This window comes from Pipistrellus hanaki (assembly GCF_964339955.1).
Source record: "Pipistrellus hanaki genome assembly, chromosome: 2".
NCBI classification, from domain to species: Eukaryota; Metazoa; Chordata; class Mammalia; order Chiroptera; family Vespertilionidae; genus Pipistrellus; species Pipistrellus hanaki.
Genome location: NC_140504.1, coordinates 108,919,153 through 108,937,936, shown reverse-complemented (window position 1 = coordinate 108,937,936; position 18,784 = coordinate 108,919,153). Strand labels below are relative to the sequence as shown.

Here is an 18,784-nt window from a genome sequence, read left to right as displayed (position 1 = left end):
TTCCTTCTGGAACTCCTATTATTCTAATATTGTTTTGTTTTGCATTTTCCCAAAGTTCCCTTAAGCTCTCCTCCTACTTTTTAAATTTTTTTCCCCAGAAGCTGCTCTAATTGGGTATTTTTTTCCATCTTGTCTTCTAGCTCACTGATGTGGTCCTCTGCTTCTTCTAGTCTACTCTTGATGCTTTCTATTGAGTTCTTCATAGTAGCGATGTCATTTTTCATTTCTTCTTGGTTCATCTTCATTTCCTCTTGGTTCTTCTTCAATTCCTCTTGGTTATTCTTCAATTCCTCTTGGTTCTTCTTCATTTCCTCTTGTTTCTTATTCATATAATCAAATTTCTCTTCCATTCTTTTTTGCCATCCTATGATCATTACTCTGAATTCTTGCTCTGGTAGCTTGCTTGCCTCTAACTCGTTTACTTCCTTTTCTGGTGATGCCTGCTTTTCTTTCATGTGCGGGCTATTTCTTTGTCTCCCCATGGTCTCTCTTTTCAGGATGTCTGGTTATGTGGTGTTCCTTCTCCTTTCCGAGGGCGATTAAAGAACTCCCTTGAATCCACGTGTTTGCGCCGATTGGGGAGTCACAGCTGCTCAATGGACTCCTCTGCTGTGGGTTTTCCAGGCCTCAGAGAAGATCCTCCTTTCCTGGTAAGATGGCGCAGCCTTCCCCCTGAGCCCGTAGCTCCGGGAGAGGTCGCCGCTGCCGTAGTGCTGGCTGCTTGGTCAGGAAATCCTGTCCAGTGGACCCTTCCTTACCTTCCTTTAGAGTTCCGCTGCCCCTTAGCTGCCAATCATTATTCCCTGAGTGACTCAGATGCTGCTTTTATCTGTTCTGGGGCCAGGGTCAGAACAAGTCCGTCTGTTCAGTCGCCATCTTGTCCCTATTCCCCCCTGAATTATGTACTTTAAATGTTTAAACAGTGATGTGTGAATTATCCTACCTAATAAAAGAGTAATATGCAAATTAACCATTACTCTGCTCAAGCCATGCCCACAAGCCAATCAGAGTGAGTATGCAAATTAACCCCAACCAAGATGGCTGCAGCCACAGAGAGCAGTTGAGAGGCTTGGGTTTCCCCGGCAATGGAAGCCAAGCTTTCCACACGTTCTAGCTGGCCTACACCTCCACTCAAGGCTACAAAGTTTTAATTATAGAAGATAAATCTCAAGAAAAATGGTGGCAGCCACAGAGCTGGAAAGAGCAGGCTAGGTTTGCCCCTGGCAACGGAGGAAGCAAAGCTTTCCACGTACCCTGGCTGGCCTAGACCTCCACTCAATGATACAAAGTTTCAATTATAGAAGATAAACAAATCCAAACAGAAATGGCAGCAGCTGGAGTAAGCAGAGGGTTTGGCTCCGCTCCAGGCTACAAAGTTTCAATTTTAGAAGGTAAATAAATTCCAGATACCAGGGCCTCTGCTTGGGTCACCAGGGGATGTGGCCAGCCTGCAAAGTACCACAGGCCCCTTGCCCAGGCCATCTCACACCCCAAGAGAACCCCACCCTGATCTGGGACACCATTCGGGGAAAACCAGCCGGCCCCCACCCATGCACCAGGCCTCTATCCTATCTAATCAAAGAGTAATATGCAGATTGACCATCACTCCAACACACAAGATGGCTGTCCCCATGTGGTCAAAGATCCTGCCCCAATGTGGACACAAGATGGCCAGCAGGGGAGGGCAGTTGGGAGGCACCAGGCCTGCAAAGGAGGGCAGTTGGGGGTGATCAACCTTGCAGGGGGTGGGCAGTTAGGGGTGACCAGGCCAGCAAAGGAGGGAAGTTGGGGGCAAACAGGCTGGCAGGGGAGCAGTTAGACATCGATAACTCTGGCATGGGAGTGGTTATCAGGTATCTGGCTGGCAGGCAGAAGTGGTTAGGGGCAATCAGGAAGGCAGGCAGGCAAGCAGTTGGGAGCCAGCAGTCCTGGATTGTGAGAGGGATGTCCGACTGCCCGTTTAGGCCTGATATCCAGTGGGATTAGGCCTAAACGGGCAGTCGGACATCCCTCAACATGTCCCAGATTGGAGAGGGTGCAGGCTGGGCTGAGGGACACCCCCCATCCCATGCACGAATTTCATGCACCAGGTCTCTAGTATCTCAATAAAGCTGATAAAAATGTTTTTGAAGCTGATGAAAAATTTTTAATTAAAAAATCTGTTTTAGAAATACAGCTAAATGAGTATATACTCCACAAGGCTTTTCTGAACTTTCCAAGCAGAGCACACACACTCATCTCTGGGAACCTGTATAGCACTTCACATGGGCACAGAAAATCATTATAACTTCTTTCAGCAAATTCCAGAATGAAAGCTGGCAAGCCATTTTAAGAAAAATCCTATTATGGAAAATGATATAAAAATAGAGAAAAGTGAGCCTCTACCTCCATGTACTTGTGACTCACTCGTGGTTTCCATTCAGCAGAGCCATTCTATACATCCCAATGCCCTTGCTCTTGAGGCTCAAGGAACCTAGAAAGTAAGAGTCGTCATTTACTAAGTGCTCAATGTGCCAATAGCTGTCCAAAGCACTTGGAATATACTAGCACTTGGAATATACCAGCATTAATCCTCAAAACAACCCTGTTAGGTGACATTATTATACCCATAATGAGGACATTAAGGCTTAGAGGTGAAATAACTTCTCCAAAACTAAGTGGAAAATGGAATTTCAAACTGAGATTACTATCTTAAGATAGTAATTAATATTAATCATAAAAAATAATATAACAACTAAAATAGTTAACTTAGAAGGTGAAAGAATGGTGCTCTCTTTCTGGACCTAAGGCCACTTAGAAGGTCAAGGTCATATGCTTGAAGTACAGATGGTCTCAGTTTGAAGTGGAACCCCTTGGGGTACCTCCATTTGACTTGACCCTCTGGGGCTCTACAGAACCAGGCTTGTTCCAGGAAACCAAGAGCCTTAAAAGCTAGAATGACAACGGCACCCCTTGAACTTCTAGAACTGTTCTCCAATGCCAGTGTACCTGCCGAGCACTTGAAGTGGCTAGTTCAAAATGAGACACACTGCAATAAAATCCTCATTGTATTTTGAAGACGTAGTACAAAAAAGAATGTAAAACATTACAATAAACGAGGAGTACTTTAGATATGCTGGGTTACATAAAATATTTTATTGAAATTAACCTCACCTATTTCTTTGTACCTCTTTGGTGTGGCTACTAGCACATTTAAGGTTATATTTGTGGCTCACAGGTGCACTGGGCAGAGCTGTTCCTGACTATGGCTGTGCTGCCCTGATGCCAGCTCCTGTGGGCTCGCCCTCATGAATTCTTCTCCCAGGTTTGCAAAGAAGCAGGCAGCACTGCTGGCACAAGATGCTGGCCAGGTGCAGCTTGACTCGGAGACCAGGGCTCCAGGACCCCAGAGCTCCGTGATGACTACCATCAGCCTCACCCTCCATGGAAAACAGCTTCACTCATAAAATAAGGATGAGCACCACACTATTTGAAACTTGGGCTGGGACAGCCTGCAACCTGATCACTCCTTCGGTGCAGTTCTGTCACCAGGAAGAGATGCAGCCAGGGCTTCCGTTTGGAGATAAAGCCGCTCTGCTGAGCAGGGTGTTCTCAATGGTCCACCACAGAAGACGGGCTTCAAAACTCATCAGTCTGAATGCACTGCCTGTAGAACACTGGGGTTCCTCTCCAGGGCAGACCTGCCCCTTCCACCCCCCCACCACCCACCCCGCTGCCCACTCACAGCACACTCCCTCCTCAAAGCACATTCCAGAGCTCACTTATGAGGACTTACCGAGGATGGCTTGGGCACGTGTATGGCTTGGACACAAGAACTGCTTGGGCACGTCTGAATGCTGGACTACGCTGCCATGTTCTGCTGACCTGCAGTACAGCCCTGTTACTAAAAAAGCACAAGCATTGAACCTATGTAGAAACATCACCTGATAATGAGGTTAGTGCAGAGTGAAGGCTAATGAAATCTGATCTGGCTGCATCAACTGCTGACTGACCTGAAGTGAGTGAAAAGCCAGGTAGAAGTGGTTGTCATGGCACCAGTCAAGTCTTTGAAGGCTGGCGCTACATCACAGGCACCTGATCCTTCCTCCCAGTGCCTAGTACACAGCAGATGCTCAATACCTATGAATCAATGCAAAGAAGGTGTGTTGATCAGAAGGTGCTTGGGCCCTCTAGACCCTGGGAAAGGGGAATGACAGCCAGGCACTGGCCCGGCTCCGGTCAGGATAACCTGATGCCCACAGGGAGGCTCTTGTGGTCTCCTGTGGAACAAACATTTCACAGGACAGCATCAGAAAAGGCCATTCTGAGACTGAGAAATGAAGGGGGAAAACCAACAACTGTAATCATGTCTCAACACAGACAAACCATGAACATCGTCTATACCACACAAAGGACCAGACATACCTCCCCTCGAGTGTCTGCTGCCACCTCACCCAACCCATCATTAGCCTCACTCCATTCCTCTCACCTTCTTAAAGTTAAGATAACCAATCACAGAACTCTCCTGCTCCCTGACATCCAACCCAGAGCGGAGCCCTGCTTCCTTGAAGCCTCCCTGGAAGCTCCCCTCCCCCACAGCAGTCCAAATCCTAACCTGCTCTGACTGAGACTCTCTGCGGCTCCTGTGGCACAGAGCTTCCCTCCTGATGGTCAGAAAACCCTCATGTGCTGAACTACACTTCCTGAAGGGTCTCTGGCTAAAGGGAACTAATAACCCTTGGCCATAAACATCCCTTCCTAGGATGCCATGGTGCCTATTTCTCCAGGCCTGAGAAAGGGAAAAAGGAAATGAGCACAGGAGAGATGAGAAAATTCAATGGTTGCAGACAAGGATGAATTTGACAAAGGGTATTTTCGATTGTCAAACCACTAAAGAAAACCCATCAGAAAACAGATTATTGGATTACCCAAGAGCATAGATACACACACAGGCACAATTAAACCATTTCACTAACTTCAATACTTTTACAAATTACTTGTGACTCAAGTTACATGTGATGGACACAAGCAGTTAAGGAACCAACTCATGCATTGGCAACCCCTGGAATTAGGAGCAAGCAAGAGAAGTCTGGCCTGCTTTCCAGTACACGGCTCGTTTCTCACTCCGCAAATTAAGAGAGCAAATGCCTAACGTTACTGTGAGAACTGGCTGAAGGCCCTGAGCAGCACCCAGCATTCAGGGAGTGAGGGCAGGCAGGACTCTAGCAGTCTCCGGCCCACCTCCTGTGCACTGTGCCCACAGTGGTTCCCCTGCACTCCCTTTGCACAGGGGCGTCCGGTGAACCTGCCTGTCCTGTCCAGCAGGCTGGAGCATCTGGAGGTCAAGTGCACGGGGAGCACTGGTATCTGCACATGATGAGAACTCAGGAAATGTCTGATGAAGGAAGAGTATAATAACTTTATGAGCTACAACTGAAACCAAAATTCAATGTTTTATGTCCAAGTGCTTTTTCCTCTTTGATCTTTCCCAGAAATGGGGCCATTTAGTTTGTTATAACCTTTCCCAAACACCGACTTACAGCTTGCCCTGAGCCTGTCAAATTGATCACCATCCTGCAAATTATTTTCACCCAACTCATCACCTACAAGATTACAATTTTATTGAAGGAACTTAAATAAAAATTTACCCAAGCCTGGTCAGCATGGCTCAGTGGTTGAACATAGACTACGAGGTCACGGTTAGATTCTCAGTCACAGCACATGCCCAGTTGTGGGCTCAATCCCTAGTGTGGGTGTGCAGGAGACAACCTATCAAGGATTCTCTCATCATTGATGTTTCTCTCTCTCCCTCTCCTTTCCACTCTGAAATCAATAAATATATATATATTTTAATTACCTCATAAACAAACTGCTGTGTATGTGTCTAAAGCCTAGCAAGTGTTTTATTTTCTTCACAAAAAACACTTCACATTAATCCTCAATGGAGCTGCAGTGTGGTCACAGGTACAAGTGTCTACAACACCAGCTAAGAATGTGCGTGGCAGAGCGCAGACACCCAGTGCAGCTTTGTTGTTTGTCTTTATTCCCGAATTTAATCCATGTCACAAGAGCTTTAAGGGATCTTTTCAAACATCAATTCTATCAAGTTTTCTCAGGTAAGATCTAGTGCCCATTCATTCAGACCGAAGTAGTCTCGAAGAAAAATAAAGTATTCCTAACAACGGGTTTCCCAGCAATGAGTGATGCAACTATTTTTTTTTTTTAAATCCTCACTCAAGGATATTTTTCCATTGATTTTTAGAGAGAGTGGAAGAGAGGAAGGAAGGAGAGAAACACCAATGTAAGAGAGACTCACTTCGTTACCTGCAACCAAGGTACATGCCCTTGACCGAGAATGGAACCCGTGATCCTTCTGTCCATGGGTCAACACTCTAACCACTTAGCCAAACCAGCCAAGGCAACTATTGTTAAAGAGCACCTTGAGTGTGAACAAAAAGAGAAGGAATTTGGCAAGGAAAAGAAAGCCTCTTCCACACTCAGTCCTGATTAACTTTTATTAACTTTTATTAACTTTTATTCTGCAATTTAATTTAGCAGAAATTTATATGTCAACCAGTTTGTACCTATAATCCAATCTTCAAAACAGAAAGTAAGCCAACTGTCCCAAGAATTGTGCAAAGTCAGCATGGGCAGATCAGGGTTCTCAGATGGGACCCCCTTTCCCATGAGACTTACCACTGATTGCTCACAGCCTCTTCTGTCTATGAGGCTGTCTGAACATATCACTGCTCACTGGGCACACAATAAGACTATAGTTGAGGAAATAAAGGTGAAATTCAGGTCACTCATGTCACTACTTGTCAGCTGCCATGACTAAAGTTCCACTAATGTAAACCTTGGAAATAATTTGTGATTTGTTTATCTGTGTTACACTCAACTAACAAAATAAAATGGACACCAAGCTCTCTCAGAAATAAAGGAAATATTTACCTACTCTTTGGCTCAAGACTTCTTGAGTAAATGCCACCCCTTATCAGAGATCCAGTGTAAACTGGGTGAGCAAAATGGATTTCTACTTGACCACAAAACTGCTGCAAATTCTACTTGACCACAAAACTGCTGAGAATGGCACCATATTTTTTATTCCAACCCTCAAACAATATAAAGACGTAAGAACTTCTGATGCTGGGGCATGCAAGTAAAATAAAGGAACAGGTAAAATAGTAATAAAAAGACAAGCATTTAAAAGCGTCTCATTTCAAGTGCTTCTGGCCACCTGCTTCCAACAGCAGGGCTCCGAGTGAAGCCCTGGCCTTCCCAGAACCACCCGTTTCTCCCTGGGAGTTTACAATCACTGCATGCCACACCCTATTCTGTAAACCCCATCTTGAAAAGTACATGGTACTGGGCATAATCACAACAAAACTGAAGCCCAGGAAGGAGCGAGGAAGAAAAACGAGCTCCCATGCTTCCGGTAAGGTGTCAGGGAAACACCACTGCTGGGCCCTTCCTTTATCAGTTTAAAGAAAAATTTTGTTTAACATAATTCACCAAACTCAATATTCAGAAGCTTAAACAGCAGGCTTACATTAAAAGTTTAAAAGACAGAAGGGGGATCCAAGATGGCTGCTCAGGTAAACACCTAACCGCAGCCGCACACAACAATCTCAATGGAATACAACTAAAATATAAAATGGACATTGCCCAGAGCTACAGGTAGTCGAGTGACTGAAAATTCTACAAGAAGGAAAGAGAAAACCAGAAGGAAAATCAGAGGAGCTGAAAAAGCCTAAGGTACAGAGACATGTTGTGCGCACGCAAGCGCGCGCGCGGGGAAGATGGAGACGGAGAGGAGGAGAAGGCTGGATGCCTGCCTGGCGTTCCCTAGCAGGAAGGAAATAAAAGCCCTGGACTGAACCCTAGAACCGGCAGCGCTGAGCCCCAGTTCTGGGCCAGACCCTGGGGACCCAGGCTCGGGCAGGGGGAGACGGGGCTGTGAGGCGGAGTCCCAGGGGAGCGGCAAAAAGCGGAGCCCCTGGAGTCGCGCACATTGCCCGCAGAGGACAGAATGTTGACTCTGATGCTGGATTGCCCTGGAGGGAAGGAAACAAAACATCCAGCTGTGCTGAGCCCCACTCCCGACTGCTCTGAACCCCAGTTCTAGGCCAATCCCTGGGGACCCAGGCTCAAGCAGAGGGAGACGGGGCTGTGAGGCAGAGTCCCAGGGGAATGGTGAGGGGCAGAGCCTCCGGAGTCATGCACATTGCACGCAGAGGACAGTCTGTTGACTCTGATGCTAGACTCCCCTAGCGGGAAGGAGAAAAAACAGCTCCAGACTGGGAGGAACTCGATGAGGAGCAGGAGCCGTTGCCGGACACCGGCCAGCCGGGCACTGGAAAGGAGCCGGGCTACGAGGCCCCTAGGCGGGGGGGTTGCCGCTGGGCCCTCGACCGCTGAGTGCGGGCCACGGAGCCAAGGCCGGGGACTGCTTCCTGGGTGGCGCCAACCCCGGCAACAGGCTGAAGCCGTGCAGGAGGCCACGAAGAACAAAGGGGTGCTGCAGGCCAGCCTGCTGAGATTCCAGGACAAGGAGGAAGAAACCGAAGAAGTTTTCAATATGAAGAAATCAAGTTATAGCAAAAGATAGTAAAATTACTTAATAAAGAATAAAAGAAGATCTTGAAAAATCGAAGACTAAGTCAGAACTCAACTCAGCAGCCAACATTGCAACCTAAATGCGTTTTAAAAAAAAAAAAAAAAAAAGGAAAGAATGTTGGAACGGCAGCGGCCAGGCCCAAAGTGGCCAGGCACAAGGCAGTGGCAGCCAGGCCAGGAGCAGCAACAATCAGGCCCCAGAGCAGCAGCAGCCAGAACCAGAGCAGCAGCAGCCAGGCCCGGAGCAGCCAGACCTGGGGCAGTGGCAACCAGGCCTGGGGGGGAGGCGGCCAAGCCAAGAGTGGCCAGGCCAGGAGCACCGAGGCCTGGAGTGGCCAGGCCCGGAGAAGCCGGGCCCAGAGAAGCCGGGTCGGGAGCAGCCAGCCCCAGAACAGCAGTAGCCAAGCCAGGAGCATCCAGGCTAGAAGCGACCGGGCCCGAAGCAGCCGGGCCCAGAGCAGCCAGGTCGGGAGCAGCCAGGCCCGGAGCAGCAGCTACCAAGCCCGGAGAAGCCAGGTCGGGAGCGACCAGGCCCGGAGTGGCCGGGCCCGGAGCACCAGCAGCCAGGCCGGGAGCGGCCGGGCCTGGAGCAGCCAGGCCTAGAGCAGCCGGGTTGGAAGCAGCCAGGCCCGCAGCAGCAGCCAGGCCAAGAGCGGCCAGGCCTGGAGCGGCCAGGCCCACAGCAGCCAGGCCCAGAGCAGCCAGGTCGGGAGCAGCCGGGTCAGGAGCAGCCAGGCCTGGAGCGGCCGGACCCAGAGCAGCTGGGTCAGGAGCAGCCAGCACCAGAGCAGCAGCAACCAAGCCCGGAGCAGCCAGGTTGGGAGCAGCCAGACCCGAAGCAGCTGGGCCCAGAGCAGCCGGGTCGGGAGCAGCCAGGTCGCGAGTGGCTCGGCCTGGAGCGGACAGGCCCAGAGCAGCAGCTGCCAGGCCAGTAGCAGCCAGGCCCGGAGAGGCCGGGCCCGGAGCAGCCGCTTCCAGGCCGGGAGTGGGCAGGCCCGGAGCGGCTGGGCCCGGAGCAGCCGGGCCCAGAGCAGCCGGGCCCAGAGCAGCCCCGTCGGGAGCAGCCAGGCCCAGAGCAGCAGCAACCAAGCCTGGAGCAGCCAGGTCAGGAGCGGCCAGGCCCATAGCAGCCGGGCCCGGAGCAGCCGGGCCCAGAGAAGCCAGGTCGGGAGCTGACAGTCCCAGAGCAGCCAGGCCCAGAGCAGCAGCAACCAAGCCAAGAGCGGCCAGGCCTGGAGCGGCCGGGCCCGGAGCGGCCGGGCCCGGAGCAGCCGGGCCCAGAGCAGCCGGGTCGGGAGCACCCTGGCCCGGAGCAGCAGCAGCCAGGCCGGGAGCGGCAGTGGTCAGACCCGGAGCTGCTGGTTGTGGAGCGGACCAGAGCAACAGAGGCCAGGCCCGGAGCAGGTAGGCTCAGAACAGCTTGCTCCTCGCCTGCCCCCACCCCAGGGCTGCCTCTCAGACATGACTGGAAACTTTTGGGGGAACTTGAGGGTCTGCTGAATCAAGTGATGAAGTCTTAGATCTGGATGTGTTGAGTTAGTATAGTGCAGGGGTGTTGATCTGTGAGTGCCTTGTGTGTGGTCTGGATGAGGTTGGTTGATCTATTTGGAAATGTCTTTTGTGTGAAGTGTATCCTTGGACATGTGGAGGTATTATTGATTTGAGAAAATGCTAAGTAACTGATTTACTATCTGAAAAATTTAAAGTTCTGAAAGTTTAAGGTCTCTTGGCAAAAAGAGGTTTTAAAGCTAACACCTTAATTTTAATGGAGAAAGGGGAGGACAAGCCCTTCCCACCCAAAACAGGTAATCCAATTCCAGCCAGCAGCTATCTTTAAACAATGTGTTCATTTACACTTGAATGGCTACACCTTTTGATAGCCTAAGGGCAAGTTTACATGTAAACAAGTTTGCTTCTCAATTCCCAGGGCAGAAAAAAACAAGGTTTAAAATTATTAGATTTTAAAATTTATTCTTAGAAGTGTAAAAGTTTATTAATTAAAAAAAAACACAACAACAACAAAAAAGGAGATTGAAAAACCTGATGAACAATATTAGCTGTTGATTATAGTAGAGTCGGTGATACGGGAGGGGAGTGGACTGACAGTTCTTGGGGAAATGGGGAAGTGGTGGATGCGGGAAGAGACTGAACATAAACTGTGCACCTATGGATGAGGACAATGGGGAGTGGGGAGGGGGCGGAGGGTAGGGTGGGAACCTGGTGGAGGGGGGAAGAAATGAGGAACCTTTGTAATAATATGAATAAAGACTGATTAAAAACAAAAAGTTTAAAAGACAGTCCCCCTCTTTTTTATTTTGGTAAGTGCTTTATATAAAACATGAAATCAAGTTGTATTTTAAAAACACAGCATTTTTAATAGTAAAAATATATTTCTCTTTTTAAAAAAGACACTTAATAACAATACAAGAAGGCTGGATTTCACTCCCCACCCCACCCCACCATGCCAGCAGGACCTTGGCACAGATACATTAAGGCAAAGGTCGGAAGAGGCGTGTCCACCTGCTGTGGGCAGGGATTCCAGGTGAGCACACTGCACACCTGTAGCATCAGCAGAAAGGCTTCTCCCGCATGTTCACTGAGCCGTCCTGCATCCCGAAGTAGACCCTCTCAGCCATGTTGATGAACAGACCTGTGTCCACCACACCTGCAGGACAAAGGACAGAAGGGAACATTAAGTTTCAGCTTCCCAAGGCAAGAAAAGAATCAAGGATTTCAGGTTCAGTAGGAGCAGTGACCATCAGCAACACTGGACAAATGAAGAGATTCTGATTCTCATTATTTCCTCTTACAATTCCTTTCTTCCCTACTTTCTTGGCTCCCTTTCTACGCCCATATATAGCAAGCTCTCTCCTGCTCAGAGCCTTTGCTCATGCTGCTCCCTTTGTCTGCACTAGTCTCTTTGAGAGTTTCAAAACTGCCTCTTCTCTGTTCTCCAGATGCCATATGACACGTCATTTTCCAGTTGAAAGGTCTCCCATGACTACTCTACGTAACCATTCCCAGGTACTCTAAATCAAACCTTACAGGTTTCCCCAGAGCCCAAGGGGATATTTGAAATGTGAATACCCAACCAAAGACCCCCATCAAAATCTATAAGCAACTCTCTAACTACATCAGAAGACAGACAACCTAGCAGAAAAATGGGCAAAAGACTCAGAGGTTCTCCACAAAAGAGGTTATCCAAAATGGCAAATAAGCATGAAAAATGGGGGTCAGACAAGACAAAAAGAAATGCAAATTATAACTCTGAGACCCCACCAACTGCTCCCCAGGAAGAGTAGAATGAAATTTGATGAGGATGAAAAAAACATTTCTACACGTGGACAGAGGGAGTAATTGGCAAACCACTTTGGAAAATGTTTGTTGATATATTCTCTAAAGCCAAACATATCCATATCTAATGATCTAGCAATTCTACTCTAGTTATATAAGCAACTGATGGGAATACATATGGTCATCAAGAAACATGTACAAGAATGTTCACAGCAGTACTTTCCCTAGTAGCTAAAAATTGGAAACACGCAAATCCTCTGCTCATCAAGAACAGAATGAATGCCCTAGCTGGTTTGGCTTGGTGGATAGAGCATCGGCCTGTGGACTGAAAGGTCCCAGGTTTGATTCCGGTCAAGGGCATGTACCTTGGTTGCGGGCACATTGCCAGTGGGGGTGTGCAGGAGGCAGCTGATTGATGTTTCTCTCTCATCAATGTTTCTAACTCTCTATCCCTCTCCCTTCCTCTCTGTAAAAATTCAATAAATTAAAAAAGAGAGAGAATGAATATGCAAACTTTCTTTCATACACATAAATATGATGGAATACTATTCAGCAATAAGAACTACCTACAAGTGGGAGCAACCTGTACTGAAAATATTTACATCATTCAGTTAACCCTAATCAACTGGGCACCAACCTCCCTTAGAGCAGAAAACTTAAGTATAACTATTTAAGAAGTACCTAAATTGGCCCTCCACATAAGCTGGACTAACCCTTGGGCAGCATGGATTTCAACCACAAACGTTAACTGAAAATTCTGCATATAAGTGGACTCACACAGTTTGAATCTTGTGTTATTCACTTTGTCAACTATATGCACATATGCTACAATGAAATGATAGTGTTCAAGTATCAGAAAAAAGTTTAATGGGGAAAGTGGCACCTACATAAGTTGCTGTTAGGTAAATTGGTACAATCCATGCAGGGCAATTCAACACCATCTAGAACACAAGATACACATATCCTTTGATCTAGTGACTGCCTTCTAGCAAAGGACTGGAAACAAATATCCCCTAATGGAGAGCTGGGTAAATAAAATATAGAATAGCTATAAAATGAAATGTTATGCATTATTTTATAACACTGGTTTAGTGGTGATAAACTCCACTAATAAAAAAATCTCTTTATTTCTCCTTTGATTTTAGATGATAGCCTTGCTGGATAGACTTGTTTTGGCTGAATGTCCTTGCTTTTCATCACTTTGAATATTTCTTGCTAACCCCTTCTGGCCTGAAAATTTTCTGTTGAAAAATCAGCTGACAGTTTGATGGGAGCTCCCTTGTAGGTAACTAACTGCTTTTCTCTTGCTGTTTTTAAGAGTTTCTCTTTGTCTTTGCCAAAACTGGTTTGGCTCAGTGGGAAGAGTGTCAGTCTGCGGATTGGGAGGTCCCAGGTTCGATTCCGGTCAGGGGCATGTACGTTGGTTGCGGACACATCCCCAGCAGGGGGTGTGCAATAGGCAGCTGGTCGAAGTTTCTCTCTCATCGACGTTTCTAGCTCTCTATCTCTCTACCTTCCTCTCTGTGAAAAATCAATAAAATATATTTTTAAAAAGTTTCTCTTTGTCTTTAATCTTTACATCATGGGAGTCATCTTGTTTGGGACTCTTTGTGCTGTGTATCTATGTCCTACACCAAGTTAGAGAAGTTTTCAGTCATTATTTCTTCAAATAGATACTCACGTCCTTATTCTCTTTTCTTCTAGTACTCATATGATACGGATGTTGTTATGCTTCATGTTGTCCCAGTAGTCCCTTAAATTATCCTCTAATTTACTTTTTGTTTTCTGCTACCTTGTCTTCCAAATCGCTGACTTAATCCTCTGCTTCATCTAATCTGCTGCTGGTTCCTACTAGTGTATTCATTTGTTATTGTATTCTTCATTTCAGACTGATTCTCTGTGATTTCCACTGATTCTTTGTAATTTCCATTTTTTATGCTTACTATCTCTTTAAGTTCTTACTGAGTTCATCCATTCTTCCCCTAAATTCCTGGACCATCCGTATAGCCATTGTTTTGAACTCTCTATCTGGTAGATTGCTTGCCTCCATTTCATTTAGTTCTTTTTCTGAATATTTCTCCTGTTCTTTCATTTGGGGCATATTTCTTTGTCTCCACGTTTTGGCTGCCTTGTTGTATTCGTTTCTGTGTATTAGGCTGAACTGCTCTCTCCCAGTCTTGGAAAGATGGCCTTATGTAGTAGGTGTGGGGCTCAATAGCACAGTCTCCTTGATCATATGAGTTAGGTGCTCTAGGAATGTCCCTTGTGTGGGTTATATGAACCCTCCTGCTATAGTTGAATCTTGATTACTGTTGGCCCATCCGTGTGCAAAGATGGCCCTTGGGCTGGCTAACTGAGGGTTGAACCCGACCATAGTATATGAAGTACTGTGTGGGGGCTGACCCACAAGGCAGAATTTGCCTCAGCAGGAGCTGGTTATCTGCAAAGATCTCCCTTTGGGTGTGCCACTTGAGAGCTAATTCCTTGTGTATAGATGTATGAAGCCTGCCAATGGATGTACTGGTTCTGGGGCCTCTTGGGAGAAACACTAATACAGGTCAATGTCAGGTGCTACCTCTGCCTGCCTGTTTAGAGCTCTAAAGCAATACATAGTTAGTGGCTGCCTCTGCTGGGCCTCAGTGCATGTGGGAAAAGCCACGCTGGGCCTGAGGCAGAATACCTGAGCCTGGGTGCTGCATCTTTAGCTGACCTGCCCCACCTGCTGGCTGCCCATTAAACTCAGCCACTAAAAGAGCATGCACTGCATGAGTTACATGAGGCAGGTTCTCAGTGAGTCATCAGGTAGGAACCATAGGTATTCTCCAGATCTACACAGGTTTCACTATCAGTGCCAGTGCTGAAATTGAGGGAACTCAGCGAAACTGTCAGGGTATCCAAGTACAGCTGCCTACCTGTCAGATGCCCACAAACCTTAGTTGTAGGGCAGGGTCTCAAGGAGTCATCAGGGTGAGATCAGCATAGTTCATCAGGCTAAAACAGAGTAAGATTTTTTCATGCAAAGGGAGGGTTCTGCACAGGAACAGTGACCAGTCAGTGTGTGCAAGGAATAATGGTCTTCACCTGAAAGCCACATGGCTCAGTCTCTCCCTGTGTCTCCGACACCTTCTGAGGCTTTGGGCCCTCCTTGAGAGTCCCTCATGAAAGACTGCAGCAGGAGCCCAGGCTGGCTGCAGCCAGCAAGGTGTGAGCTTGGGAGGGTGGGGCCACAGAGTCAGGAGAGTGAGGCTAGTCATGCAGTTATTTTAAAAAGAATAAGGAAGCTCAATTGACTGTTCTGTATTAATCTCTAAGACAGGAAAAACTAGGAAGCAAAACCTATATCTAGCATGCTTCCACTTGTGTAAAAGGGCTGAAGCCAGGGATTTAATCATCTGCTTCATCAAACTGATTTGTTCACTGAAGAATGACTCAGGGACACAATTTTGGTAACACTGGCTGCCTGCAGAGAATGAAAGTTGGAGAGGTAGAAGGAAGAGATTCTTCGCTGTTTACTCTTGTAATATTAAACTATGTAAATTCAAAAGAGTAAATAATATTAAACTTCTAAAAACACCCCCAAGCCCTAGCCTGTTTGCTCAGTGGGTAGAGACTCAGCCTGAGGGATAAAGGGTCCCAGGTTCAATTCCAGGGCACGTACCTCATTTGCAGGTTCAATCCCTGGCCCTGTTCAGGGTGCCTGTGGGAGGCAACCAATCGATGTGTTCACATCAATGTTTCTCTGTGTGTGTGTCTCCCACTCCCTTCCACTCTCTCTAAAAATCAATGGAGCCGAAACTGGTTTGGCTCAGTGGTAGAGCGTTGGTCTGCGGATTGAAAGGTCCCAGGTTCGATTCCGGTCAAGGGCATGTACATTGGTTGCGGGCACATCCCCGGTAGGGAGTGTGCAAGAGGTAGCTGGTCGACGTTTCTCTCTCATCGACGTTTCTATTCGATAGCTCTCTATCCCTCTCTCCTCCTCTCTGTAAAAAATCAATAAAATATATTTTTTTAAAAAAATAAAAATTAATGGAAAAATATCCTCAGATGAGAATTAACCAAAAAAATTTTAAACAATAAAGACACCCCCAATAAAACCAGTTATTTTCAATAAAAAGCCACCAGTTGGAGAATAAATCTGCTGAAACACAAAGTTCCCTGGCACTGAACTATGTGAACATGACTGGAGCCTCACAAAGATAAGCCAAGTGGTGACTCAAGACCCATCCTTTTCAAATTTCTGTAATACAAGGTGACCAAAAAGAAAGTCATACCAGGTTCAGAAAATGTTTCAAAAAAAAAAAAAAAGAGCAGAGATGAATGGCAATAGTTTAAGGTCTCCTCACGTATGAAGCGAAGAGGTGGCTCAGAATTGACATGGGGAAAGAACCCCAGTAGCTCTGACCCTTCTAGAGAGCCTGTTTTCTCTAAGTATAACCCAATGAAATATCCAAGGGGATGCATGGTTCAGCTATCCTCTAAGTGACCTTATGATATCACATGGGACAAGATAGGTGACAGGGACAGAAAGGGAAACTTGCCCTGCTTTTCCTACCTTGATCTTGGTCCAGCAGCAAGTATTACAATGGGCCAAATTGGGAAGAGGAAAAAATAAAATCACACAGATGACCCTGGTCGCAATGTACTAATAATTTCATATCTAGCCTTTTTTTTTTTTTTTCCCCCCATTTTCTTCACTTTAAGTTCTTAAAATTTTAACCATCTCTAGGTTGTGACTTGTACTTGAGGTGAAGAGCAAAGTACGAAAGAAATTTTCTCACAAAGGACATCTCAATGCCTCAATAAGCCAACAAAGGTCTGAGCAGGAGCAGCAGAGACACACAGTGGGAATGAGAGACCTTTCCACAGAGGAGCAGGGCTGACAGTGGTGAGCTGTTTCCTACCTGCCCCCTGGGTTGCTGTACTATCATTAAGGTAAATCCTCTTACTGTACTAACAGTGACCTCTATATCTTATCTTCCTCCTGCTTCTTGGCTCTTTAGTTCTTCCACTAAAAACATAAATGAGAGAATAAGCATAATTCAACACATTTTTTAATTTAAAAACTAGTGGCCTGGTGCCCAAAATTCATGCACAGGGGTTGGGGAGTTCCTTAGCCAAGCCTGCACACTCTCCAATCAGGAACCCCTTGGAGGATGTCTAACTGCTGGTTTGGGCCCAATCCCACTAAAGGATTGGGACATCCTTCTGGCAATCTGGGACCACTGGCTCCTAAGTGCTCACCTGCCTGCCTGATCGCCCCCAACTGACCTCCCCTACTGACATGATCTCGCTCCCAACTGCCCTCCCCTGCTGACCTGATTTCACCCCCAATGGCTCTCCCCTGCCAGTCTCTCTCCCCAAATTGCCCTTCCCTGCTGACCTGATCTCTCCCCAACTGCCTTTAAACCTCTCCTCAGCCCCCACATTAGGTTCTGCCTTCACAATTCACACAGATTAGGTTCTGATTGGTTGTTTTCTATTCCAGTCAGCATCAAAAGCTCCACCTCCTAGGCAACCATTGGCTCCTCACAGTTCACCCAGATTTGGTTGATTGGTCGGTTTCTGTCAGTCAGCGTCAAAAGCTCCGTCTCCTAGGCAGCCATTGGCTCCTCACAATTCCTCCACGGCCCCCATCTTAGGTTCTGCCTTTGCAGTTCACCCAGATTAGTTCTGATTGGCTGGTTTCTATGTCAGTCAGCGTCAAAAGCTCCGCCTCCTAAGCAGCCATTGGCTCTTCACAGGTCACCCAGATTTGGTTCTGATTGGTCAGTTTCTATGCCAGTCAGCATCTACAGGCCTATCTCTGGGTCTGATCAGAGAGGTGGGGCTGATCAGCAGTCCCAGCGGAGACCCAGAGAGAAATAGAGGTGCGCTGCTAGACAGACCCGGAGAGAAAGAGAAAGGCAAGAGCTGATCAACAGCTGCCACAGAGGCTATGGATCAGACCCTGCTTCTCTCTCCAGGCCTAATATGCAACTCCCTGACTGCAGGACTGACTTCCAGTGTTCAGTCAAGCCTTCGGTTGCTGTAATGATAGTACAGCAACCCAGGGGGCAGGTAGGAAACATATATACACACACATACCCTATTTCCCCGAAAATAAGACAGTGTCTTATATTAATTTTTTCTCCCAAAGATGCTCTAGGTCTTATTTTCAGCGATGTCTTATTTTTCCATGAAGAAGAATATGGTACACATTTATTGTTAAATGAAAATAAAGGAAATTTATTACCTGTATATGGTATGGTAGTACGGTAGTTGTCAACACAAACCAGACAAATTGTGAATCCTACAGTATCAAGAATTTACTCATTTATTCAATGACAATCATGTCATCATCTTCTGGAACATCATCATAACAATCCAATTCCTGAATTTCCTGGTGAATTTCTTGTGACTCCATTTCTTTCAGAATCAGTGGACCAAATCTCTCATGTTTAGCCTAGGGGGAGCCTTATTTTTGGGGGATGCCTTATATTTCACTCAGAAGGAAACCTGTAAGTAGGTCTTATTTTTGGAGGATGTCTTATTTTCGGGGAAACACATTTTATATATATATATATATATATATATATATATATATATATATATATATAAATAAATAAATAAAATCTGGTAAAAAAAAATAATACTCAATGGAAGCCTAAAATAGTGAACTGAAGTAAGGGTGGAAGAATTAGCTCTTTATTACATGGCATATACTCACACCATTTTCAATCCTAAATACCATGGATACCTTAGAATTTAGTATTAATTAATGGTGAATATCTTTTCTTTCATTCATTAAACATCGACTTGTGTTTTACTCAATCCTCCCAACAATCCTATGAGGTAGGTATTAGAATGAGCCTTTTACAGAGGAAGGGACAGTAACTAACAGCACCAAGGCCATACT

The 18,784-nt window shown here is 46.5% G+C and overlaps 1 protein-coding gene across 1 annotated transcript in view; it reads right to left on the bottom strand.

Annotated features, from left to right (window-relative positions):
- Nucleotides 1-10,622: 10,622 nt before the first annotated feature.
- The window catches only part of RPIA (ribose 5-phosphate isomerase A), a 28,913-nt gene continuing 20,751 nt past the window's right edge, over nucleotides 10,623-18,784 (bottom strand). The window contains exon 9 of the mRNA XM_084872512.1: nucleotides 10,623-11,260. Within this exon, the coding sequence (XP_084728638.1) occupies nucleotides 11,163-11,260 (98 nt within the window). The 3' untranslated portion in view covers nucleotides 10,623-11,162. The remainder of the gene's footprint in view (nucleotides 11,261-18,784) is intronic.